General features: G+C 35.7%; 1 protein-coding gene across 1 annotated transcript in view; it reads right to left on the reverse strand.

Moving 5' to 3' along the window:
- Positions 1 to 19,268: 19,268 nt before the first annotated feature.
- LOC129276747 (neuralized-like protein 4) overlaps positions 19,269 to 25,498 on the reverse strand; it is a 37,746-nt gene continuing 31,516 nt past the window's right edge. Inside the window, exon 28 of the mRNA XM_064109233.1 lies at positions 19,269 to 25,360. Within this exon, the coding sequence (XP_063965303.1) occupies positions 25,156 to 25,360 (205 nt within the window). The 3' untranslated portion in view covers positions 19,269 to 25,155. The remainder of the gene's footprint in view (positions 25,361 to 25,498) is intronic.

Consider the following 25,498-nt stretch of genomic DNA (forward strand, 5'->3'; position numbering starts at 1 on the left):
GTACTTTGTCCGAAGAATTCATGTTAAACACAAATTCCAGAAACCATCTATTCAAATTTTAATAGGTACCTAAAGTGGCTAAACAGCGGGCACATAATATAATTTCTATTGAAATAAAAAAAGAAGGGTTAAAAAGAAAAAAAAGTTTCGGCTCAAAATAAAATTATCTTGTCATTAATTTTTAAACGGACGTAATAAATTATTTTAACAAGAATCTTCAAATTATTTTAGTGTTTTTAGTGTCCATGTTTTTTAATATTCTAACAGTATAATAGGTGGGGTTAATGAGTATCGTGTAAAAATACTAATTAAGATCATTTGTCAAATTCTCAATGCACGGAAACCAAGGGTAAACATTTTATAATTATAAATGAAAAGAAATGAAATATGGTAAATATAAAAATTTAAAATTGTCTTTTATAATATGAAAGTGTTTAATTTATATTTTTAAAAATGCATCCTTGATTACAATCCAAATAAGAAACGCTCGATTATTTGATTTACAAAGCTTTATGCTTCAAAGTAATGTATGTTTGATTTAACTTATACAGTGTTATGTGAATATGCACTTAAATTTTAAGGTCGATTTCATCCTCAATCATTGTTCATAATTTGTTTGTATTTTTTTTTCTAGGCTTGATACTCAACTTTAGTTTTGTGTTTGACCTAGCAATGTCACGGTATGATTGTGAAATACAAGTCTAATCTAACTCTGAAATAAAAATTATGCAAGACATGTTCTAGCAAAAATGTCTACTGTGTAAATGATCTAATCTAATCTAATGTTACAACATTACAGCCTGGTTCTTATTGTCGGATACTGCATGGTTGCTATTCGTACATTCATCTTCCGAGTATTATACTTTTTGTTAAAATTAGAAAACGTCTCCATCTTCCTTTGTCCTTTTCCCACCCAAAACAATTGAAAACGTGATGTGATGAACATGCTATTCCTTGAAGTCCTTGCAATGAACTAGTAATTCTGAGTCAAAATTTCGGAATGAACTGTGAAATTCCCATGTGGGTATGATATGGAACAGATAAGATTGAAAAGGAAGCAGCGAATTTCAACATATTACTGTGATGTGGAAAACGAATACTGTAGCCCTAGTTCGATGGTTCAGGTTAGGCTCCCGTAGCAGTGGTAGCACAAGGTTTTGCGAATTGCGATGGATAGCAAAATGAAAGAATGCTTCTGATTGGTTTCTGTTCAATGTTTTGGGCATAACGCAAATGTAACATTGATTTTGATTGGTCGTATTCATGAAGTGCTCGGCTTGATCGCAAACTTTTGTGTGACACCACCCAGATAACTTTGGAAGTACAGTGCAAAATGATGTGGAGTTCGTTCTTTGGGCGATCCCGTTTCTTGACCAAAATTTCATCATGTGCGTTTAATGAGAGGGAAAATAGAGAAGATGATGCATAATGAGTATTGATTTGGTTAATCGAATACAGTAATGTTGGGGGTTTGTACTTATTTTATTGGCAATCGTGTCATCTTGGAAATCACCAACTATAAAGCGAAAAAGCGACAACCCCCCAAACAAACTCAAACAAGCCTCTATCCGATAGGCGGTCATTGAGCTATCGAACAATCTTCTCATCATCATCGTACACAGCACTTTGGAAGCACGTCAAATGCATGATGAGAAAGCATTTTTAACACTTACTTTTATCATATTAAGACTGTAACTTTTAAGATTAAACTCTTATCTATAGTTATTTCATTAAATATGTCTCAGATTTGCTTCTCTTGCACCAATTCCAATGGAAGGGGAATGTAGATACACCCCTCCCCCCACACACTTTTTGGGGAGGGGTATACAGTCTGTACGTATTCCCCGCCCCCCCCCTCCACACACACACTTTTTGGGGAGGGTTTAGGGGTATACAGTCTGTACAAAATCCCCGCCCCCCCCCCCCCCCCCCCCCCATTCCCAAATTATTCCTTTGATTATTCAAATTGATGCGATTGGCTTTAAACTGAAAATAAACCATATTTATTTAAACAGAATAGTAAATTTCTCTTTAAATACCAGCAAAAGAGATATGCTTGATTTCTTTAAACACTCTTTCCTCCCCATATGGATTATGAATGAAGATGATTTAGAGCAAAAGTTTTAATGCTCGCTTGCTACACTCACTTTGATAAATCGTCCCCTTCGCTCTTTCGCGGTATGTACTTTTTTATTTCTCATCATATTAAAATATAATCTTCAAACCGTTTCTCCTTTCATCGTCCCCCTTTATACTTCTACTCGTTTAACATTGTTAGATGTGTCGCCTGGGGATCGAACCCCCGCCCCGGCCTCCCTATAAACACGCCACTATACCGCACGATACACCATAGTCTAGATCTGGACGTTCGTAGTTGTTTAGAAAACCCTACACTCACTCACACACCAATACATCAGTCCCCTCTCTTTTTACCTTAAAAGGCCGTGGAACGGTTTTGAAAGTGGGGGGGGGGGGGGGTGGGGCTGACCGTGCCAAAAAATCATAACAAGATGGTCATTTTTACGTTTTTGTACACAGTTTTGGAAGGAAGTGCGTGGCTGATGCCCCTGCAACCGCCCCCCCCCCCCCGTTTCCGCGGCCCCTTGTCAGATGAATGATGTATTGGTGTGCGAGTGAGTGTAGGGTTTTCCAAACAAATAACTCCTTACGTCCATATCTAGTCCAGACTAGATACACCAGGGAGTAGGACATTGATTACCCCCCCCCCCCATAAAAAAAAAAAAAAAACGCCACTATTTTCTTGTATCCTAAAAGTTTCCAGCATAAAGAAAGTTGAAGCAATGAAAAAAGAGTAAAAGCAGTGAAAAGCAATAACATCCTACAGGTTTAAATTGCGAATCTATCCACCATTATACGACACCGTCCGAGCTACGGTTTAAATCTTGTTTTCTTCAGAACGATTTTGGAATGGGATATTTTCTTTCCTCGGCTTCGCCAGTCTCTGTGATTTATTTTCTTTAGAAAGTACACCGTTCGTGGCGCCTGTCAGGTATCAAAGGAAAATGGATGGGAACTGAATTTCGATCTTTTTTCCAATAGCCCCTTTTGGTTCCTTTTATGAATGAATTTGTTTTCAATTTTAGAGGACAAGGCCCGATTAGAGCATTTTGAAATTCGTTTTGTTATTGCAGAACCTGTCCCCTATAAACTAGTCAAACAGAATTTTAAATGTGATCCATTGATACGTCTTCCAGACACTCTTTCAAATCATTTCAGAATTCATCGTTCAATATCTAAAAATGAATGAATTTAATACACCACGTACATGTACGACCATAAACAAAAGAACGCATGAATGAATGAATTAACGAATGAATGAATGAATGAATGAATGAATGAATGAATGAATGAATGAATGAATAAATAAATAAATAAGTAGATGGATGGATGGCCGAATGAATTAATGGATTAATGATAATGATATGATTATGTAATAAATTAGTAAGTAATTAACGGGTGGATCAATAAATTGACAAATGAATAAGTTAATTCAAACTCTTACACGAAGAAATTATTCTTATGAATAAACAAATGAATGGATGAATAAATACATTTTAAAAAATTGATAAATAAAATGATTAATGAATTAATCAATAATTGATAACTAAATCAATATATAGATGGATGGATTGATTAATGAATAATGAAGGAAGGAAGGAAGGAAGGAAGGAAGGAAGGGGATGAATGAATGTATGAATGGATGAATGAATAAAACATGACCATGAAATGTAATCAACCTCATACAATGCTAATATAGGGGTGCAACTTGAAATCCTTGCCGCCGGTGAAAATGAAACAGTAACATTAACGAAACTAGGTAATAAATGTTTCATTTCAAGGATAGAGGTCTGCACCACGTGAAAGTTTTGATACAGTTTCCGTAATCATTTCAATTCAGATGTATCCGCGGAAAATAGCATGGTCTTTATTATATATATCAGCTTTATGGCTGTTTTTTTTCTTCAGACGTTTTCTTGAAAAGTAACTCAAGGTCAATGGGTTGCTGATAATTGATTTTTCGGTGAACACATTAAAATTATTTCTAGTTGTCGATTTAAAATACAATTATTATAACACGTTAAAAGTAGTGTTTTAGTCTCTAGAACATTAAATTCTAAAACAAAAAACTAAAGCTAACATTTGAAAAATCTATATCAATATAGCAAAATGTATAGAACAAAAGAGGAATATTAAGGTAAATAATTGTATCTATAAAGTTATATATATATATAAATGAAGAACGGGTCCAGTCAAGAGTTGCCCTTTAACGTTAATTGGTAACATACGTACCGCCGTATCGAGAGGAATGATCGGATACTGGGTTCGCTAACCCCATGCGGTAAAAATATCATCTTTTCATCCCTTTTCCCTAAGATGGTTAAATAGGGCCTATAATACCCTTTTTACACATGCTAAAATTTCCTTAACCCCGTACTATAGGTGGGGCTAAATTGCCATTTAGCCCCACCTATAGTACGGGGTTAAGCTTAGCCCACTTTCTTTTTACACAGCATTTTTGCAAAGTGGGCTAACCCCACCTTTAGTACGGGATTATTTGGCCCTGCAAAAAAGCAGGGTTATCCCAGCAATTGCGGTGCTAAGAGCGATAGTACGGGGTTAAGATCGCTAGTGTAAAACGAAAGTGGGCTAAGCTTAACCCCGTACTATAGGTGGGGCTAAATGGCAATTTGGCCCCACCTATAGTACGGGGTTAAGGAAATTGTAGCGTGTGTAAAATGGTACGAGTGAAGTACTTGTACTACGAATGATCGACAAAAACCACTAGTCCGGGGTTAGCGAGTTTCGTGTGTAAAAAGCAAGCATTCCTTATCCGGGGTTAGCAATAACAATTTGGCATGTGTAAAAAGGAAAAAAAATAGTACGGGGTTAAGGATAGTACGGGGTTAGCGATAGTCCGGGGTTAAGAAAATCCTGTGTAAAAAGGGTATAAGATAACCAATATCAAACTTATATTTCGACAAGGCTTACTTATAATATAAGTAAGCCTTGTCGAAATATTATACAGTTTGGAATTTGGTGTACAATTTCATTCATGAAACAAGATCCTATAAATTGTCCATATTTTTAACGAAAACAGTCAATCTGTTTCTGACAAAATATATTGAGATTTCAATTGAGCATGCCGCGGTGAAAGGTAATATAATGTCCAATTTTCGTTATTTGTTCAAAGAATATCATCACTCTTACAATAAAAAGTGTAGGCCTATTTATATCATATTTACCCTTATTGAGGGCTACAACATGACATCGAGAAAAATCATAAAAAGTCGCGAGCTTGGGTTGGTTTGGTTTTATTTACCGCAGTGTAAATGCATTGTACAACGTAATTTAGATTAATAAACACTTAAAAGATACGGATGGATCACTCTGCTCAGTGGCTCTGTTTTTCCTAGCCCAAAAAAGAATGGTCATTTTTTTCTAAATGAAATTGAAAATATAGATTTTTAACTTTTTCTTTGTATTCACATTTTTCTTTCTTGGTTATGGAACGATTAAGGGAATAGGGGCCGAAGTTATTTCCAGCCCCCCCCCCCATGAGTTTCTCGTCCAATTTAAGATTCTAAAAAAAATCTTAAATTATAATAACCAAGATATAACGATGCAAAACCATTCTTGTTGTTATAGATACTTAATCAAAATAATATGCACGTTTTTATAAACTCGTCATACACGCAAATATCTATGCTTATTGTCGTCATAATTATACAAAAGCAATCGGAAAATGAAAACCTTATTTACTGACATATTTGGTTGTATATCTTGCTATGATACAAGTGTTTTTCACAATCGTGACGATTCAATCACCTTTCTTTAACAAATTGTATTACTCGATCAAATGGCTTCATTTTCCAGGGGCTTTGTGTGGTATTTTCATAACATACCACAATCTCTTTATTCTGGTATAGGGGCGGATTTCAGGGCCGCCCATGAAATTGACGGGGATTGTCATGCAGCTCAAAATATAATACTTTGTGTTGTGTGTTCTTGACCGCTCACGCTCGCTCAATTCAGCTCTATTATGATGAATTGATGAAAATAGTTGATAGCCATATTGTTTGGCAATCTTGCACACTTTATTTCTTTATTTTTTTCAAACATATCTTTTCCAAATCCATGCCACTATATTGCATAGTGTTTTGATTGTGTTCGATGAGCTCGTATGCTCATTGTAAGACAGAGTTGATGTAAACAAATATAGCCATGTCTATAAAAAATCGTGAAGGTCTATTTGTTGCTAATTTCTTCTCATTAATCCCATAATGATCAGCAATAATGAACGGCAAGATATACGTCTGTAAGGTTCTTTTCTCCATGGACAGGTATATAGGCATGGTAGGACATGTTCGAGAACACTTTCCTTACAAGTATAACTTACAAGGGAGCGAGCTTGCTTCTTCTTCTTCTTCTTCTTTTTTTGCTGAAGTGCATTTTAAAGTTAAAACCGAATGACTGGAGATGATTTAAATCGAGTGCAACTTTCACTCTTTTTTTAAATCAATTACTTTTGAAGTTCCCTTTTACAGAAAATTGCACTACAGAATATAGTTTCGATATTTCCAAAGCTACTTTCTGTTTTGCAAAATACTCAAATTGTAAACAAAATCCGTCATACCCTGAATACCAATTTAAAGATAAAAACCATGTTTTTATATAATCAGCTCGCTCGCTTTTCCCCCTCGCTGAAATATATTATTAAACGTTTTATTTTTGGTCCAATAGGAAAATAAAATCGTGTGTACAGCCATGATGATTCTATATAAGGGAATGCATAGCTTGTCGATTATATTTTACTTAGGTCTTATAGGAGTTAGGATACATCATACTGATCTTAGTCTACATCTATGATATTTTTTCAATTTCGAATGTCTATTTTTCATGTTTATTAGCTTGGCTCTTGTTATTCGTTTATCACATTTTCGTGATACACATTTTCGTGATAATGATCTTTGAATTAATACATCCCTGCCATTTTGTTTCATAGGCCTACATTGTGATTGACGGCTGAATGAAATCAATAAATGAATTTACTTCATTGAACCTTCTGATATGATATCAGTCCAATAATAAAAACACAAAGAGGGTGCATGTATCTCTCGAGATTAAACATTATATTGTAATCAAATTGTGATCAGAAATATGATTTCGTACTTGTAAATGATGTATAAGTAAATATAGTTTAAATTAAACATAACGATTAACGAATACTTACAACCATTTGCTAGCGTGGCCACAGATGACACACGTGTGCAGGAAAAATAATGACGTCAAAATGATATGCAACAAAGTCGTCTGCATTTTGCTGTCTCACTCTTGTCCTCTAAGTAAAAAAAAATCACAAATTCGCAAACATCCAGATGGTCAAAATTTCAACTTTCTCAGAGACGATTTGAAGCACTTGATTAAATCGAAGATGTTGTTAAATTCCAATTTAATTATCCAATTTAAAGCCCAAGCGCAATTCAGGTGAATCAGTTCCACAATATTTCGATGATCCAGATATTCGGAAAGATAGTTGAGATGCCCAGTGATAATGAAAGCTTGATCCAAATGTATTCCGATTAAAAAATAAGCACTAGAACGCTTCTAAGTTTCCAGTTGACAACATTCACAGATTTTTTCGCATCACAATGTGACACATTATTTCGGGAAGCGATGGAAATTGTTTATCGACTTTGATATTCTCAAATATTCTCCGGAAGGAGATGATGAAGAGAGTTGAGTGCTCGACCAAAGAATTGACGATGTTCAGGTTTTTGAGTCGAGTGTTGTCCAGTAGAAAGAAATGAGTGAGATCTACTACTGAGCGATGTTGCTGGAGCGGCGGACGCGAAGAGAATGAAAGGGCTCGCAGAACTAACCGATTCACAGACGTCTCTCAGTCATAGTGGTATTGCAGGACTTGCTTCAACTCTCACCAGTGAAGACTGAGAAAGACCATTCTCTATAGACACCAACCAATGAAGATGCGCTCCGAAGAATGTAGTTTATCCCAGGTCTGTGTCGACTTGTATAATTTTATAATACCCTGCTCTTGCGTGAATTGTCACCATCACGTCAAGTTTGATGATGGAAATAAGAATCGATTTGGAGTATAATTGATTGATGGGTTTATAAATACAAGTCTAGGGAGTTGATATCAAAAAGCCAGATGAAACACAATGATATACAATGATATACTTCGGGTAAATTACTGTCCAAAATGATACGCATACGTGCATGTATTAAAAAAAAAGTAATGCACCCATTCAAGTGTATATCTATCTTCCGTACGCAATTCACCAAATGAAATGTACAATTGGGAATGCAAAGCAAGTCGGCACATGAAATAAAGTCGGAAGTCTGAATGAACATCAACTCAAATATACACTAAAGGTAGTATCGTATTGTTTTCATGGCATTTGGACGGACATTATATGTATCAGGGTTAAGACATTTTTCGAGGAAATTATAACCCAATTTTTTTTCTGCAAGAACTCAAATACTATATTTTGATATGAAATATACCTTAATTTGTGTCTTGAAGAGTCAATGAAATCGTCTTAACTGGGATGTAATTAAGTAGAAAAATCTTCGGAATTTCAAAAGTGAAATGTCTTTTCAGTATTTTCCCACCAGACTCTAAAAGGTAAAACCTATAATATAGGCTAGTCAGGGACCTGGGAAGCGGGGGTGCTGGGGGTGCTGAAGCACACCCATAAATTTTCCTGGGGGTGCTGCGTGTATTATTTTCCATAGACAGCACCCCCACGAAATCAGGTTCCCCCTGTATTTTTTTTATATGTTATAATGTACATAATAATCACATCCGACAATCACAAATCATTTACTACTGTCTTTCACATATTCCCCCATATTCCAATAACATGTATCCCTCCTAACGCGACTTAATCAACAGATCAAGCTCCGGCACTCCGATACAGACATGGTCGCACGCGGTATACGTGATAACCCATATACACTCCTCGATAGCAGGGAGGGACCAGAGATACTAGCAAACTCGTAATATATCTCTATTGGAGGGACATGGGTGTTATGTGGTTGGACTTGAAACTTCCAGGTTTTATGTCGAATCAAGTGTGCGCGCGCCCGAACACCCGTGTTTTGTATAAACAATTACAAGTCAGACAATCGAAACCAAATTTTACAGTCTTTTTCGCCCTGTTCCATGGCCCTGCTGGGAAACGGGGGTGCTGCGTGTGTTTCCATAGGCACCACCTCCTGGAAATCTGGCACAGGTATATAGGTATATGATAAACGGACAGAAATGTAATGAAAATGAACGACGTTTTGTAGAAACCCCCCCCCTTCAGAATTGTCCGACACAGTACTTGAAATAGCGTTTAAATTCACCTTTTTCAGATCGAAATATCAATTATTTTCTTCTCGCGCTTCGCGCTCGCATTTTAGATTTTTATGATAAAAAGAAATGTACTTAGAATGTCCAGATACTAGGTCTAAATCTAAACACGCGAACGCATGTTTATTCAGATACGCAGCTTGTTTTTTTTTTTGGGGGGGGGGGGGTACTCCGGGCTTAAAATATTTATTTCAAATACATTTTATCAAAATAAACTAATTTTATCAAAATCTGATAACAATTAGCTAAGTTATTTAATTTCAAAGTTAAGCAATATTTTGTGAAAACGGTGATATGCATGTTGTCATGAATATTTAATAGGTAGGTTGATAATGTCACATCCCCACTATCCTTTTTCTTATATTATTACATGGAATCTAAATTGTTTCATTTTTTCATACCAGTGTGAATGATAATTCTCCTTTATAATGAAAAAAAGTTGCAGCAAAGAATATCAAATGGACTAAATCAGTTGTCAATTCAATTGTTTCGGTTCTTGAAGGGAAAATATTGAATAAATCTAATTTTATATTATAAAATACAAAACAACAAGTGGGGGATATGACATCATCAGTTTGCTCATTGAATATTAATGAAGACATGCCTAAAACTGTTTCATCGGCAATGCAATAACTTTGATATTCCTTGTCTCATTTTGATCAAATCTTCATTCTTTTGTTTATCTGATTTTTCTTTATCTGTTCATACCATATTACATTCAGTCTGGACTCTCTGGAGTACCCCTTTAAACGTGCTTAAATCATAAAGTTTCAAATCAGAATATCAAAGATTTTCTGCTCGCGCTCGCATTATTAATATAGGAATATACCAAATTACCCATTATTTTCTTGATTTACAAAACATGAATAATGTCCCATTTTTAGGTCTGAAATCTCAATTTTGTTTCGGCTCGCGCTTTGCGCTCGCATCAATTGTATAGTTATATACCTATCCTATTTATGATTAGAAAAGTGCTTAGAATGTCTCATTTTTAGGTCTGAAATCTCAATTTTGTTTCCGCTCGCGCTTCGCGCTTCCATCAATTGTATAGTTATATACCCATCCTGTTCATGATTAGAATAGTGCTTAGAATGTCTCATTTTTAGGTCTGAAATCTCAATTTTGTTTCCGCTCGCGCTTCGCGCTCGCATCAATTGTATAGTTATATATTTATCCTGTTCATAATTACAAAAAGTGATTAGAATGTCCAGCATTTAGGAAGAAATGTCATTTTTTAGCTCGCGCTTCGCTCTCGCATTATTTGATTGTTGATATATGTATCGTCTTCATGGGTAACTGCAAACAGTCCTTATGATAGGTCCCTTTCGATCAGGCCGAGCGTATATTAAAAATATTATTATTATTACATATAATTATTTGTTACATATATATTATTATTATTTGTTACATATATACGCGTCTTGTTCAGGACCACAAACATTGCTCAAAATGTTAAATTTTCAGGACAAAATATATGAAATTTCCTCCCCCCCCAAAAAAAAAATAGCTCGCGTTTCGCGCTCGAATTATCTAATTATATATTTATGTTCTTTTATAAGAATAAAGCTAAGAAGTGACTGTCATAATTATATATGAATATGTGTATATATATGTGTGTGGGTGGGTGTGTGTATAAACGAACAATGGAAAACTCAATTGTGCCCTCCCCCACCTTTGAGGAGAGAGATTTCAGCACCCCCACTGAAAAAATCGTTCCCAGGTCCCTGAGGCTAGTAAGAGAAAGGGAGATGGTGTGTATGAATTTGACCTTAAGACTTGTGAATTAACAAGGTTCACTTTGCTCGCTTGGAGTCAGTTTCAAATGTCAAGAGTAGTTTATTGGCAGGTTAATCCCAGCATCTTTTACAATGTGTCAAATCCTGGCGACCGCCCGAAGTTTGGAGGCGGATCAAAATCAGTCAAAAGACTTGGGTGTGATTTCTTTGTTTTGTTCTGTTTCTTCATTTTTTTTCTTTGGCCATCGTTTCGGTCCAACTCTTTCTACGATGTTGGTTGTGTTTTTATTGCTATTCATACTTTTCTCTCTATCGCTCTTATTTTGCGAGTTAAGTCAATTTAGGCTACAAGGCCCCCCTCGGAGAATAGAAGTTGGGGTGAGACAGAACTAGACTGGGATCAGAGACCCCTCATCTCTTTCTCACTTCACTCACTTTAATTTGTGTCTTTTTAAGTAAGTGCTGTTTTTTTAAGGGAGCATTATGATATTCTCGAATAATATATCGTCAAAGAAGACGTAATGATAACGATGATGGTGGTGGTAGTAGTGGTGACGACAACGACGACGACGATGATGAGCGTGATAATGATGTGGTGGTGACGCTGATAGAGAATATGATGATGATGATGATGATGATGATGATGATGGTAGTGGTGGTGGTGGTGGTGGTAGTGATGATGATGATGATGGTGATAATGATGATGATGATGATGATGGTGATGATGATGATGATGATGATGGTGATGATGATGATGGTGATGATGATGATGAACAAGATGATGACTGTGATTGTGGTGATGATATTGGTTGTATTGTTGTTGCATGGTTGTGACGATGGTATAGATCTAACTAAGAGTGTTGACAAAGACAAACGTGTTGAACTGGTGGAAGTTTGATGATGATGATGGGGGTCGTTCCTTTTCGTCATGCTACTGTTAAAATAAATAAATATCTATATATTTTGTTGACGATGATTTTGATTCTTCGATCCTGCAAAATACACAGGGGCCTATACCCTCGTTTTTAATCTTATAATAGTCTGTGGGGGTAATGATCACGAATATCTGTGTGGCAAAATTATTTATTTTAAAAGTTTCAATGAGTCTAGTTTGTTGTGTCAATATTGTGGCAACCTTTCAACTATTTCAATAAATTTCGTAGTGATAAAAGTTTGATTAACTAATCAAGACTTGCCTAATAAGATAGTGAGAAATTTTAATACGAACAAGGGCATTAACTAGTGACCATGGAAACCAAGGCAACTGTTCTTCATCGAAAGTTTGAAACCATACATGTATATTTGCTATTGTACCAGTAGGTGCCTACACATTGGTGGAAAGTGACAATGATTCAAACCTACATCCCTCGGATTAAGATTCAAGTGGATAAACCACTAGACCACGACACAATACCTCATGCTTTTATTTAAAAAAAATACGTATAGTAAATTGATTATGACCTCTGCTTGGATTAGTCTCTTCCTATGATAGAGGCTAATAGTAAAGACTATTGCCCCCTGAAGGAGTCGTAACCACGCTCTTTATGTAGCAATATCAGAAGACGTTACAATAACAACCACTAACAACTCAACAATAGTACTGCAATAGATAGCCCACTCGAGTTATTGTTAGGTGTGACGTTACAATCACAAAACCGACCCCCATTCACTTTACTCGAAAAAAATGTTTTATTTTGCCAGGGAGAAAATAGAAATTGCGAACCAAGGGAAAAAGAACAGAGGAGGAAAATGAGAGGAAGAGAAAAGTACTATTGGGAACATAAAATAGAAAGGATGGCTTTTTGTGTATTCGCCTCAGAGCTCAAAACTCCCCTATAATTTCTCGATTAGAAAACAACCCTCTTTAACTCTATCGACTCTTTTGAGTCTGGAAAGAAAAGAGTTCCGCCGGGTGATGCACATAAAATGGGCACTTGCTTTCTCTACCTTTTCTTCGTATAGAATTAAAGAACAACGCAGACCGCCCACTAAGCCGCTCTTGTTTAAATGGACCTTAATTCTTAACTCCGATAATAACTTGATTTACTCATCAGCAACTCCTGTCCAATATTCGACCAAGCATTTCTTTGACCAGGGGGATTAAGACCTATTAACCCCGTTTGATATCCTTTCTTCTGTTCTCTCCTTAAAAAGTGACCGGGATATTACGGTCACTTTGTAATTTAGCCCCCTTGACATAAAAGAGATACTAGAATAGTAGCAAAAGGATTCGAGTTATAAGACTTTTTGAGCGGTGCGATCAAAGTAGGAGTTAGCCGCAATGGAAGAATCATGTAAAAGTCAATTACATGGAGGTGAGCTTTAAAGCGGTATTATACCTGAGTCATCTCCGGGTTTATGCTAGAAAAGTCTCCCAAACCCTACAAAACTTTGGCCTGTGAATTCTTAACTTAGATCTATGGACAAGTCCGTCTCTTTTCTATATCTAGTTCAAGTTTTTCAAGTTCAAGTTTTATTTTCATTTCCATTATTAACATAATAAACAAATACAAATCAAACATACATCATGGATATAAACAAATTCAAATGAAATATGATAGCAATGATTACAAATCAACTACGAATTCCAAAACATCTGTAAAATACTTTTAACAAAATCTTATATGGAAATGAGGGGATCCACTAAAAAGCATTGCTTGTAGAGCGTGGATCCCTTAAGATAATATATCAAACAATGGAAAATTTGGGATTCATTCGCAAGTGTAGGCGTAAGAAAATACAATAAGTTGAAATAGAATAATGGGAATAATAATATGATGAGTAAAGGCGAGAAATAATAATAAGATGACACAGATACGGGACGATACTAAAAACGCAAAAGAAGACATGACGAAGAATAGAGGGGAGAGAGAAGGAATAAAGCACTGAAGGGGGAGCGAGAGAGGAAGAGGCTGAGAGGGCGAAGATAAGTGGGGAGAGACAGACATGAGACAGACACAGATATATATAGAGAGAGAAAGGATAAAAAGAGAGTGGGGGGGGGGGGGGCAAGAACGAAAGTGCAAACGTGGATCAAAGAGAGTGTGACTTAATAGCGTGCTTAGATGATACTAAAAATATACAAACTAATTAATTACTTTGGTAAGACAGTAACAGAAATATTTTTAGTTTTCTCTTAAAGGAGTAGAAGGAGGGGGCCTGTTGAATGTTGCACCGGTGAAAATAAAAGTATTTTGAGCAAAATGAGTTCTTAGGATAGGTAAATGAAAGTTATCGGTGTGTCTGGTAGGATACCTATGAAAATTGTCATTTTGAGAAAACATGATATGCAAAAGGAACCATACTGTTCTTAAACATGAACATAAACTGTCCTAGCTGAAATCGATATAAATCTTGAATCTTTAAAATGTTATAATCAAGGAAAAGCGGATCAGTGTGAGAACGGGGGTGTGAAAATGAAATAATACGAAGGATTTTCTTTTGTAAAAATAATATTTTGTTATTAATTTTGGTGTGTATTGCCCCAAAGAATAGGATGATCAATAGTGTCGAAGGCCTTGGAGAAGTCCAAGAAAATACCCACCATCAGTGACGTAACTACGGGGGGCATGGGGGACACGCCCCCCCCCCCCATCGGCTGGCAAAAAACGGGGAAAGGAAAAAAAAGACAGAGAAAGGAAGAGAAACGTAGTGGGAAAGAAGAAACTATTGTTCATTATAATGTTAGATTATATTATAATCATGTTATGTTATATTAACATAAGAAACATTTTTTTTCATAACTTCATGAAACATAATTTGCTCAGGGCCTATGTCTTCATTGTTCCTGGTGCTTGCATTGTCTGTTTAACGAGATAAATATCTCCCGTTTCAAGTCAATACACACTAAACATGCTAAATATATTTCCTCGCACTTCGAGTTATTAATTGTTTTACAGTGTAGTGATATTTGCTTCTTTTTCATGACTACTTAAAGTGATTGCCTCATTTTAATATAAAACATTTCTTGTCCGTGCTTATGTTCGCATTAGTGGGTTGGTGAGATATGTCTGCTCTTCATGAATTCCTAAAACCAGTCCTTAAAAATGTCCCTTTTTCTGATCTCTCGCTTCTCTCGGGAAGCAGCCGCCAGGGCCTCGACAAGAGGCTAATGCTCATACTGATTAATATGTAATAAAAAGAGACTTCGCATTTTTTCGCATCATCATACATCTGATAATGACAGTATTATAGCATCATCGTCCATTTCAATTACAGATTTATGCTCTGGCAGACACGGTTTTCGAACATCTTTCTTAGCACTAAGCCTTAAATTATAAATCAAAGGGATTCTAACAATCGAGAGTTATTCACGTAATTAGGAGTGCATCTCGAATTTCATTATTTTTCCACAATACTCGCATATTTGTCTTTAGATTGGAAGGCATAGGCCTAGTTGGGGTTGCCCCCCGGAAAAAATCACAACAACATGTAATTTTTCTTTTCCTTTCAATTATTGAAGTTTGTAGCATCATAGTTACCATTTAAATAACCTGACCAATAAGACCTATTCACACGCCAAATGTATTTTAAACAGAAAATAATACTTTTTAAAGATTTATTTTAGCTCACTCGCTATGCTCGCAAACGTTGCAGCAAATCCCAAACTGAGCGCACTTAAAATTTTGCCTAATTTAAGCCACTTATACAGGAGCGTATGTGCTCATTCTGAATAATCAAATATTTTTGATATCTTTATTATCATGCATTATATGGAGATTTTTTAATAGATATTTTGTTTGTTGAGATATTATGACGTAGGATAACTGATAGAGTCTGTTATAATCCACTTCCCCTGGATATTATTAAATAACGAAATTCATTATGGACATTAGAAGGTTTGATTATAATTCAAGGATCTTTTTGTAAAAGGAACAAGCAGTTTGTAATAAGATTTATTTTAACGCGATTATGATCATTTATAAAATGGAATGAATCGACGCGATGAGGTCCGCCCTTTTAACAATGTTACGAATAGCAGATAAATTATTGAGGAGGGATTTTTTTTCCCCATAAACTTGATTAATTTCTTTCTGATACCTCATGATATAAAACTAAATAATATAGAGTCGTCGGATAGTAATCATTAGATCATATGTTATATATTCATTCGTGGGTAAATGCAAAAATAAACCAGTGCAAATTATCTTTGTAAAAAACACGCAATGAATAAGAAGTGATGATGAACTGGAAGCGAAATTAACATTATCCGATTTATGTATTGAAATAGAACATTAAAATGAGGAGTGGGATAAAGAAAATAATCTGAATAAAATAGAAAAGTCGAAAAATGAAATAAGGAAATGGGATTGGAGATCGCAAACAATCCTCATTTCATTGGATTAAGGGAAAAAATACAATAATAACTGAAAGAGTAATATTCGACCGAAGGTGAATGAACAAGATATCGAGATCGTATGACTAATAATCAGCTGAAATTGGCTGGAGATGAGAATTCCCATGCGTAATTAACAAATCTCTCATCCTTTTTGGCGCTGAAATCTACTCACAATTGTGTTGAATTGATTTTCGAGTTTATTGCCCTCCTTAGTATTAATAACATGTCTGTAAGGTCACAAGGGACATTTGTAAACACCCTTATTTAACTGATTTCTGAATTGTAAGCCCCCAATCTTGATTTAATTCTATTATTAAAGTTTAAATGAACGGGGAGGATAATCCTTGTGATATTTCCTCCCGGGCTTACAGGTAATAGTTTATCATGTTTGTGTAACTTGTCGAAGCGATAAGATATTACATTTTACGTCTAAACTCCAAGAAATTGAAAAAATCACATGAAAATCTACGATTGTATACTCGCCGCGGTCGAAAGAAAATACATATTTGTGAATAGGTCATAAAAACAGTATAGGCATCTTACAACATGACACCCGAAATTCTCATATTAAAAAATCCACTGTATTTAAATGTAGTCCTAATGCAAAAGAACGAAGTGAAGAAGAAGAAGACAAAGAGGAGGAGAAAGAGGAAGAAGAAGAAAAGAAAAGATGAAATAGAAGAAGAAAAAATTTATATGCCGCTTGTGGAGTTTGATTGCAGTACTAGGAAGAAGAAGAAGAAGAAGAAAAAGAAGGAAGAGGAGAGGAGCTCAAATAAAAGTTGTTCAAATTGTGTCATCTGTATTTAGTCTACATCCGTTTTGTGCTCATAACCTTCGGATTCTTTTCTATGCCTATTTTCAAAAACATGTAACCAAAACCCACCGCTTCTTTTCTTCTCCCCCTCTCTTAAACCACCATCAAAAGAAGAAGAAAGAACTTTCGAATAGTTATAAGCTCAGTGGAGTATTCGATGAACAATAGTAGCTCGTGTTGTTTGAGGCATCAATTCTTCCCGCCCGCTCTCTTGTTCCCGTTGTTGCTTTTGCAAGTATAACGTAACGGATCGATTGAAATTTGAACTTGAACACTGAATGGGGACACACAATTGCCTACATCCCAAAACCAGTACATTATTTTGTTGGTTCAATGCCATTTTTCTTGAGTCGTTTTGTAAGGTGTGCTTCTTTTGGTATGACACTTCCGTATATCCTTAGGAGACGTTAGTATTTTGAGGGGCAGTAGCAAGTTCATAATTTTAACATCTTTCAGAAATCTAGCTCAGAAACGTAAGATAATTATGCTGCCATACTTTGGCAAAAGGAAGCAACTTACAAAAGTATCATTCGTTGTAAATGAGCAATGTGTGTTCGCCATTTACATAGGCGTCAATGCAATTTAACAACATATTTTCTTGAATATATTTCCATAGAACGATAATTTCTTCCCCAAATTTTGCCTGAACGTGCAACATACAAAGGGTGTTTCAGAAACAACAAGAACTAAAATTTGACTGATGTGTCACTTGCTTCCTTTTGCCAAAGTTGGGCTGTATAATGAAGCAGCATAACCGATTCTGCTATTCCTATTTCATTTTGATTGTTTGCTGTTTTATGAAGTATTTATCTTTTTAAAAAGAAACCTCTCAAATCACAATCAGATTGAATTAAGATTCTTTGAAGAAACAACGAAAAATATATACACATGCCAGCGGATTCGAGAGGCAACTATAATTATAAACACATTCTTTGTACGTTTATATACATATACTGTAATTGCATTTCAGGACGTGTTTATACTCATCCGATCTCTCGATTCATCATCACTCCTTTTCTCCATCTTTCCCTTACGATATGAACAACTCAATTTGCTACATATAAAAGAAATGATTTGTGAAGAATTGGGCGGAAATTGAACCCTCAGGTGTGCAAAGTTTTCCCTCTTTTACGTTTGCTCCCCATTCTTCACTCTCTAAAGCTATTCCATCCCGTACGAACCAGTTTTAGGACGGGGAGCCAAACGTACCACTGAATGTAATGTAAATATGTAATTATTTATCCGACATCCCTTTCTGTTGAGTTAATTTCGCGTGTATCCTCTTCATCTTATTATGACGCAAGAATCACTTGATATGTGTTCATTCTATAACTGCATACTCGACTCGACCTTCCTCCATTCTAAACCACTTAAACATCCTACAATTACACGGCTTCTGTCATGATTGAATGCAGACCTTTCAAAACGTCATCCTTTCATTTTCAAGTCTCTGTAACGTACACCTCTAATTAAATGTTGATGGGCACATTATGCTAATTTACGTATCCCCCATTTTTAGAACATGACATTATCAGCACGCCCCTCATCACATTCTATCATTTGCCATCTCCAGTGGGAAACCTAGGAAACCTCGAACTCATCGGGGTAGGGGTTCTGACAATTAAAACTTAAGTTGTTTAGAGGTCTTATGCCATTTTAGGAAACACTTCTGATCTGAAAGCCCCCTCCCCCCTCAAAATAGGGGATAAAAAAATCATGTAATAAAGGGGGGGGGGCACTTAACACACTCCCCATCCCCTTTCAGACTTGCTAGTGGCCCTCTCTTTCTGTTTATCTTTCTCAAAGAATTGTTGCTGCATCTTCCTTCCAAATAGCTTTACTTCAGCAACACTCTAAAAAAACAATTGGAGAGCTACTTTGGCAGATCAGCACTTGGTACAATTCGATGAGAAGAGTATTGCGTCAAAGCTAGATATTGAACTTTACCTCAACAAGAACAAAAACCAGACATTGCACTTACGAAAGACACAGCATAGATTTAATCGACTGCAACGTCATAGTCTACATGGCACCGATAACATATTTCGGAATCTTTGGGGGAGACGGTTTCTAACAGTGGCACAAGATATACAGTACAACAAAGCAGGCAAGATTTATAAATGTGTAACAAAATATGCACATACATTCACAAAATCTTTGTGATCACGTTGATAGCTTAACAGCAGTATGAACAATGCATACATACATCTAGAAAGCTCAATATCATAATTTATGTTTTATCATAAGACATATTTACTTCGGTAGTAAAATTGCATATTCACATGTATATAGCTAACTACGAGCGAAACTTATATTAAAGGGGAAGTTGATCCTGACCAAAAGTTCATTATTAAAAATAGCAGAAAAAAATAAAAGAAAATATTGCCAAAGGTTTGAGGAAAAATCCATCAAAGAATAAACAAGGTATTAGAATTTTAATAATTTGATTTGTGACATCATATGCGAGCAGCTTTCCTACATATCGTATGGTAGAAATTCAATGAAATGTCATTTTTTTAGAAAATTGAAAATGGTTTTTACTGTACTTTCAGTATAACACTAGACAAATAATTTCACACCCGTTCCTAAAAAGAAAACAAAAATAAGTCATCACGAACCATTGAAAAACTGAAATTTATGCGTTTTCTATCACATAACATATGGGGCAGCTGCTCGTTTATGACGTCACAAATCAAACACTTGAAATTCTAATAACTTTCTTAATCTTTAATGGATTTCCCTAAAACCTTCACCAATATTTTTAATTATTTTTCTGCTATTTTTACAACAAACTTTTCTTCAGGGAGAACTTCCCCTTTAAGTAATTTGTATAATGAACAAATTCAGAGTAGATCTACAGGTAGACAACTTTGCAACAGAGAGGGCAGTGTGACGTAAATAAGAGTGAATGACATTAATCTCATGTGAGTGAAATTCAACGAATTCCCTTTCATTATTGAAACATGCCTCAGCCAAGAAAAGCTGTGTTGTAATGGCCTAAAGAGGGCACCATCACACATTGCTCTTAACAGGCATGATTGAAAGAGATCTGAACAAATGCTGATATTTTCAAATTGATAATAAAAGTTATTAGTGACTTCTTAATATATATTTTACTGTTATAATAAAGTCTTTGAATAAAAGTCAAGTAACAAGTGACTTGGTCACACTTTATTTTTTATACATGGTATGAAGGGGTGGAATAAAAGGAACCCTAATTACTTTTCTCTAATGTTGCAATTAATTGTTGATCTGATTCTTGTGACAAAAAACATATCTATCAGCTATTTTTATAAAGGACTCTATATTTTTCTAATTTGCAATTTATACATAATAACCAATTGGAAGAAGATTCCTATAACTCCTCTTCTGTAAAGCAAAGCCATTTTTTTCTTTTGTATGACCTGTTAATTATAGAATAATAATTTTTTTAAATCTCACATCCAATTCAGCATCTTCTTAGAACTTACAAACTTTTTTTTTAATTTTTGTAAGAACTTACAAATTTCCTACTCTTCCATATAAAAGTGCACTATTTATCTGATTTCCTAACATATATCGCTTTGTTCATAATGATTATTAATTTCAGTATTGCACAAAGATCACAACACATTATTTCTTTGCACCCAGCATGGTATTCATAAAAATGTCATCCTCTATGAATTTTTTTAAACCTGTTTTTGGGGCAATCAGTGGGTGATTTCAAGTTTGGTGTTAACATTTGGTATTAAGTCAAGTTTTACACCAGCACAACACCAAACATAATGAAACTGGTCAAGAGATGAATCTCTCTAGGAGTAATGTAATTTGGATCAGCTTTATAAACTGATATTAGGTGTTGGTGCTATGGAAGGCAACCTAAGTTGTGCATATAACACCAACATCAGCACTAACACCTAACACCTAACTTGAAATCACCCAATGACACAAAGTACCAAGTCCAATTATAAATTTTTGAAAATATGTACAACGCACATTTGTCAGCAATATTTACACATTATTAAAAACAATCCAAATCTGGGTAGACATGTAATATACAAAGACAATACAAGCCCTTCGCACACGGGAAGATCTGATGCTTAAGTGACTGGTCTGAAGCAAAGTGAGAGATCACGTTGTCACAGTTTTTGTCAGTTTAAGAGAGATAGGGGGATTTGCAAGAATTATGCAATCTATTGCAAGTCAAATCAATCGCTAATATCGCAATTAATTGCTAACTTTCATTTGACTGAAATAGAAGTTTACTTTTGGTAAAGCATCAATAAATTTGCCATGGTTGGATTTGATCTTTCAATCGCAATCAGTGACTGATCTCTGCAATTAATTGCAAACAAGTTTCTTGTCATACCTCAATATACCTGGGTCTATGGCACAAAAAACTACCCAATGACAATTACCATGGCAACAATTCTCAACAGCCAATCACAATCAAGAATACTATCTCTCATAGTAGCTTTTTAGGTTAAGGGGCCCCAGAGGAAAAATGTTAAGGGTAGCCATAAGGAAATGACAATTTAAAATGCAACAATTAATAATAATAACGGTATATTTACCCAGGGTAGCCACTTCAGTTCCGAAAAATGTTCTCCCAGTGGGTCTCAGGTTCAATCTGAGGTTCAGCTGAACAAACAACAGAGGACTCTTTCATGAAGCAAATAGTCAGTGGTTTTTACCGACATCTTTGCTCTGAGCCAATCAGATTTGAGTAGCTTATAACAATAGTCAGTGACTATTAATTTATTAAATGATCCCCAGGAATAAATGCTGTAATGGTTGGATCATAATATTTCGAGTGTCACTGTTAGTGGCTGTGTTAATATTCATCTCTCACTATGTAACAGACCAGTCGGAGATCACTAAGATCATACAGAGTACAGTGAGTGGCCTTTTCAGTGATCTAAAGGGTACAGTGGGCTTTACACATATTGTCAAAAAGTCAGAACCAGGTCTTTCTTGCAGAATCATCCAAGCGTCTTTCCAACATTGATCCTTGCATTTTATCATAATTAAAGCAACGTTGTAGACTGATAGCAGTGCTTAAGCTACAATGAGGCCTGAAGACAAAGACAAAAAATTGCTAAAATGAAAAGTGACAAATTAGTCACAAGCTAATCATAAGAGGCATTACACAACCTTGGTTTCAGCTCATAAGTTCTTGCCAGGCCTGGTGGGTGTCTCATAAAGCTGTTCGTAAGTTATGAGAGACTTTAAGAACGACTGGTGATCCTTTCTTTGTAACTAAATCAACGCCAATGAAAATCTGGTGTGTATCATTTCCCACAAGAAAGGATCACCAGTCTCTCGTAAACTTGCTTGTAACTTACAAACAGGGCCCCATCTTACAAAGAGTAACTCTATGGAAATCCATCAGTGCCATAATTTTTTCTACAGGAAAATTTGCAAAATGTCCTTTGTAAACAAAGGAGAACACACCAAATTGTCAAAAATCAATAAATTCATGGATATACATTCATATCTAGAAAATCTTTTGAACAAACATGCATTTTATATGTTGAATTTGCTGGCTTTCCATAGTTGCGGTTGATCGGATCAATCGCAACTCTTTGTAAGATGGGCCCCAGTTTCATGAAACATCCATCTGGGTCCTGCTCTATTAAGACTTGCTAAAATAACAAATGCCTGATTTCTATCAGCCAACTGAACTGAATGATTTCACTAGCTTTAATCTGTAATTAGAATTAGTCACTTGACAAGTTTTATGAAACAGGCTCCTGTTTCGTGAAGCAGCATGCTACTCATCAATCCTTGTCTGCAAGCTTTTCCATGGCACATGACCTTTAACCTATTCCATTGTGACATCACAAAGCTCACTGTGAACTGTTATTGTATGACCAGCCCATACGTGTTGGATGGAGTAGAAATCAATACTTTTTGTGTTTTTCGTTGTAAACAATCAGCCATAGAAATAAATAAAGATCTGCCTCATTTACAGGATAAAGCTTTAAATATATACAACTAATAGTATCTTACAATCATAAATATATCAAATGCACCATTGTTTTCGTAGTAAAAAAAAAAACTCAAACTAATACCTGCTTCTCCCTTTTATGACGACCGGAAAGGCTATGTTCATTAGCATGTCATATAACCAAATTCCACTTTGGTAAAGATTTCAGAATTACTGCACATTCAGACTTCAGAGGAACCAGAATCTTCTGATTCAGACACAACAGCTTGTGCCTATAATTTTGTCTATGATTCCAGTGCCAATGACACATCTTTGCATTGTCATTTTAACAGAGATATGAAACTGCAATGACTTTGCCTCGCAGCTCTTTAACACTTGCTTCCAACGTACATATAAAGGTTGTGTTTAAACACCAGAACCCATATACAGATATATGGTTTACCTTTGGCAATGGTATAACATTCAGTGCTTGAATTATGGGAAACCAAAAATGTCAAAATCTTGTGTTGATTGAACATTTACTTTGTTTACTCATTCATCTTTTCTCAAGTTTTATTGGTGGACCAAACTCAGTTATCATTCCAAGACACTTATGAGTGTCAAATGTGATCATATATGAAAGTTTTCAAATAGACATAAACAATAATTGAATTACCATTATTTTTTGTTAATCATAGGTTGCTTCATAGGAAACCCTGCAAAGACAGTGTGAATGATGTGATTGTGAATACATGTCGCTTTGTGGAATGATGTTAAAAGGAATGAAGGTTAGACTTTGTAACACTAAACTTGGTAATTTTGATTGCATTGATCATTAGATGCAATCATTTGTGCAAGCCAACTTTGCAATCAAAAGCCTGATTTTGAAGGCCAACTGTATCAACCGTTATGTGCAATCAACCATGAAAATCAACTTTGCGATCATAGGTCTGCATCATGATCGTTGAATGTATCAATCTTCATGTGCAATCATTCACAAATATCAACTTTATGATTGTAGGCCTGATCATGGTGGTCGAATGCATCAATCATTAAGATGTAATCAATCGTACAATCAATTTCTGATTTTGATGGTAATCTGCATTGATCATAACTTGCAATCAATCATAAAATCAACTGTATGATCAGTCACTCAGCTTCGTGCCACAGGGCCTAGGAGCTGAAGGGGAGTCACAACTCATCTATGCCTCTGAAACAATGAACCCTCTTTTTTGTGCTCATTGAAGATGAAATGTCTCGTAAGTACTAGTTTTAGCCCTGACTGTTGGAAAAATGCTCCGACTCAGAAAGACAGAATACAGCTGCAACAAATTGATATTAAAGTTTGTGAAACAAAGTAAAGGTTTCACCACTGCCTCAAAAGTTTGGAACCTGATGAAATTTCTTATTTATCTTTTACAGTGTCTGTCATAAAATTGGAAAAAGAAAATACAGGTTGGATGTTAAACTGTTTCTTTCCTTGAAATTTGTAAAATTTTGGACAATTTGGCAATGTCTTTACAAACACATCCCTGTTTTCACATGTGCATTACCATTTTTAGAGCTCAATTCACAAAATTAGTGTTGCAATTCCTATAGATACACAGTATTGCAAAATAAATACTTGGAACTACACACAACGCTTTAATAGTAGCAATACCGCGATGCCTTTTCTTTTGTGGTCAACTCCACCAAGCCAATGTCCATAAATTTGACTTTAGGTTTGCAAGTTGCTCAACAGAGGTTCCCATTCCGGCAGCAAAATACTTGGCAATACATCCAAACAAACACATTCAAATAGAGCCTTCAGAAGATAACAGATGCTTCTTCATCCAGTGCGGACTCCAAGAAGCTATTCTCCGTGCACGGGCCACCTCGCTTGTGAGTTGCTCTATGGACATTCCTATTCCAGCAGCAAAATAAATACATGGAACTACATACAATATTTCTGTACCCTCACTCTACCGATATGAGAAGAGCACACAGGACGATGGATGCAGTCTCTTTTGTAGTCCACTCTATTCGGCTGTTCTCTATGTAAGGATCTATCGTGTGGTTGGCCCCGATGCTCTGCGGACCCGCCGTGTAGCATCCCGGCCTGATTCGGACCTGGAACGCGACCCTAGCAAAGTGCTCTTTCTGCGTCTGAGAGTCGATGAATCTACCAAGAGAAAAAAAGGACATAATGGTTACGCTTTGAACCCTCTGGAAACATCAATCAAGCTAACATTATCCTAATTACATTTCTGACTATATGGATTCTTGAATGCACACAATTCACATTTTTGCCTCCACATTT

Source organism: Lytechinus pictus, chromosome 14, assembly GCF_037042905.1.
Source record: "Lytechinus pictus isolate F3 Inbred chromosome 14, Lp3.0, whole genome shotgun sequence".
Classification (NCBI taxonomy): domain Eukaryota; kingdom Metazoa; phylum Echinodermata; class Echinoidea; order Temnopleuroida; family Toxopneustidae; genus Lytechinus; species Lytechinus pictus.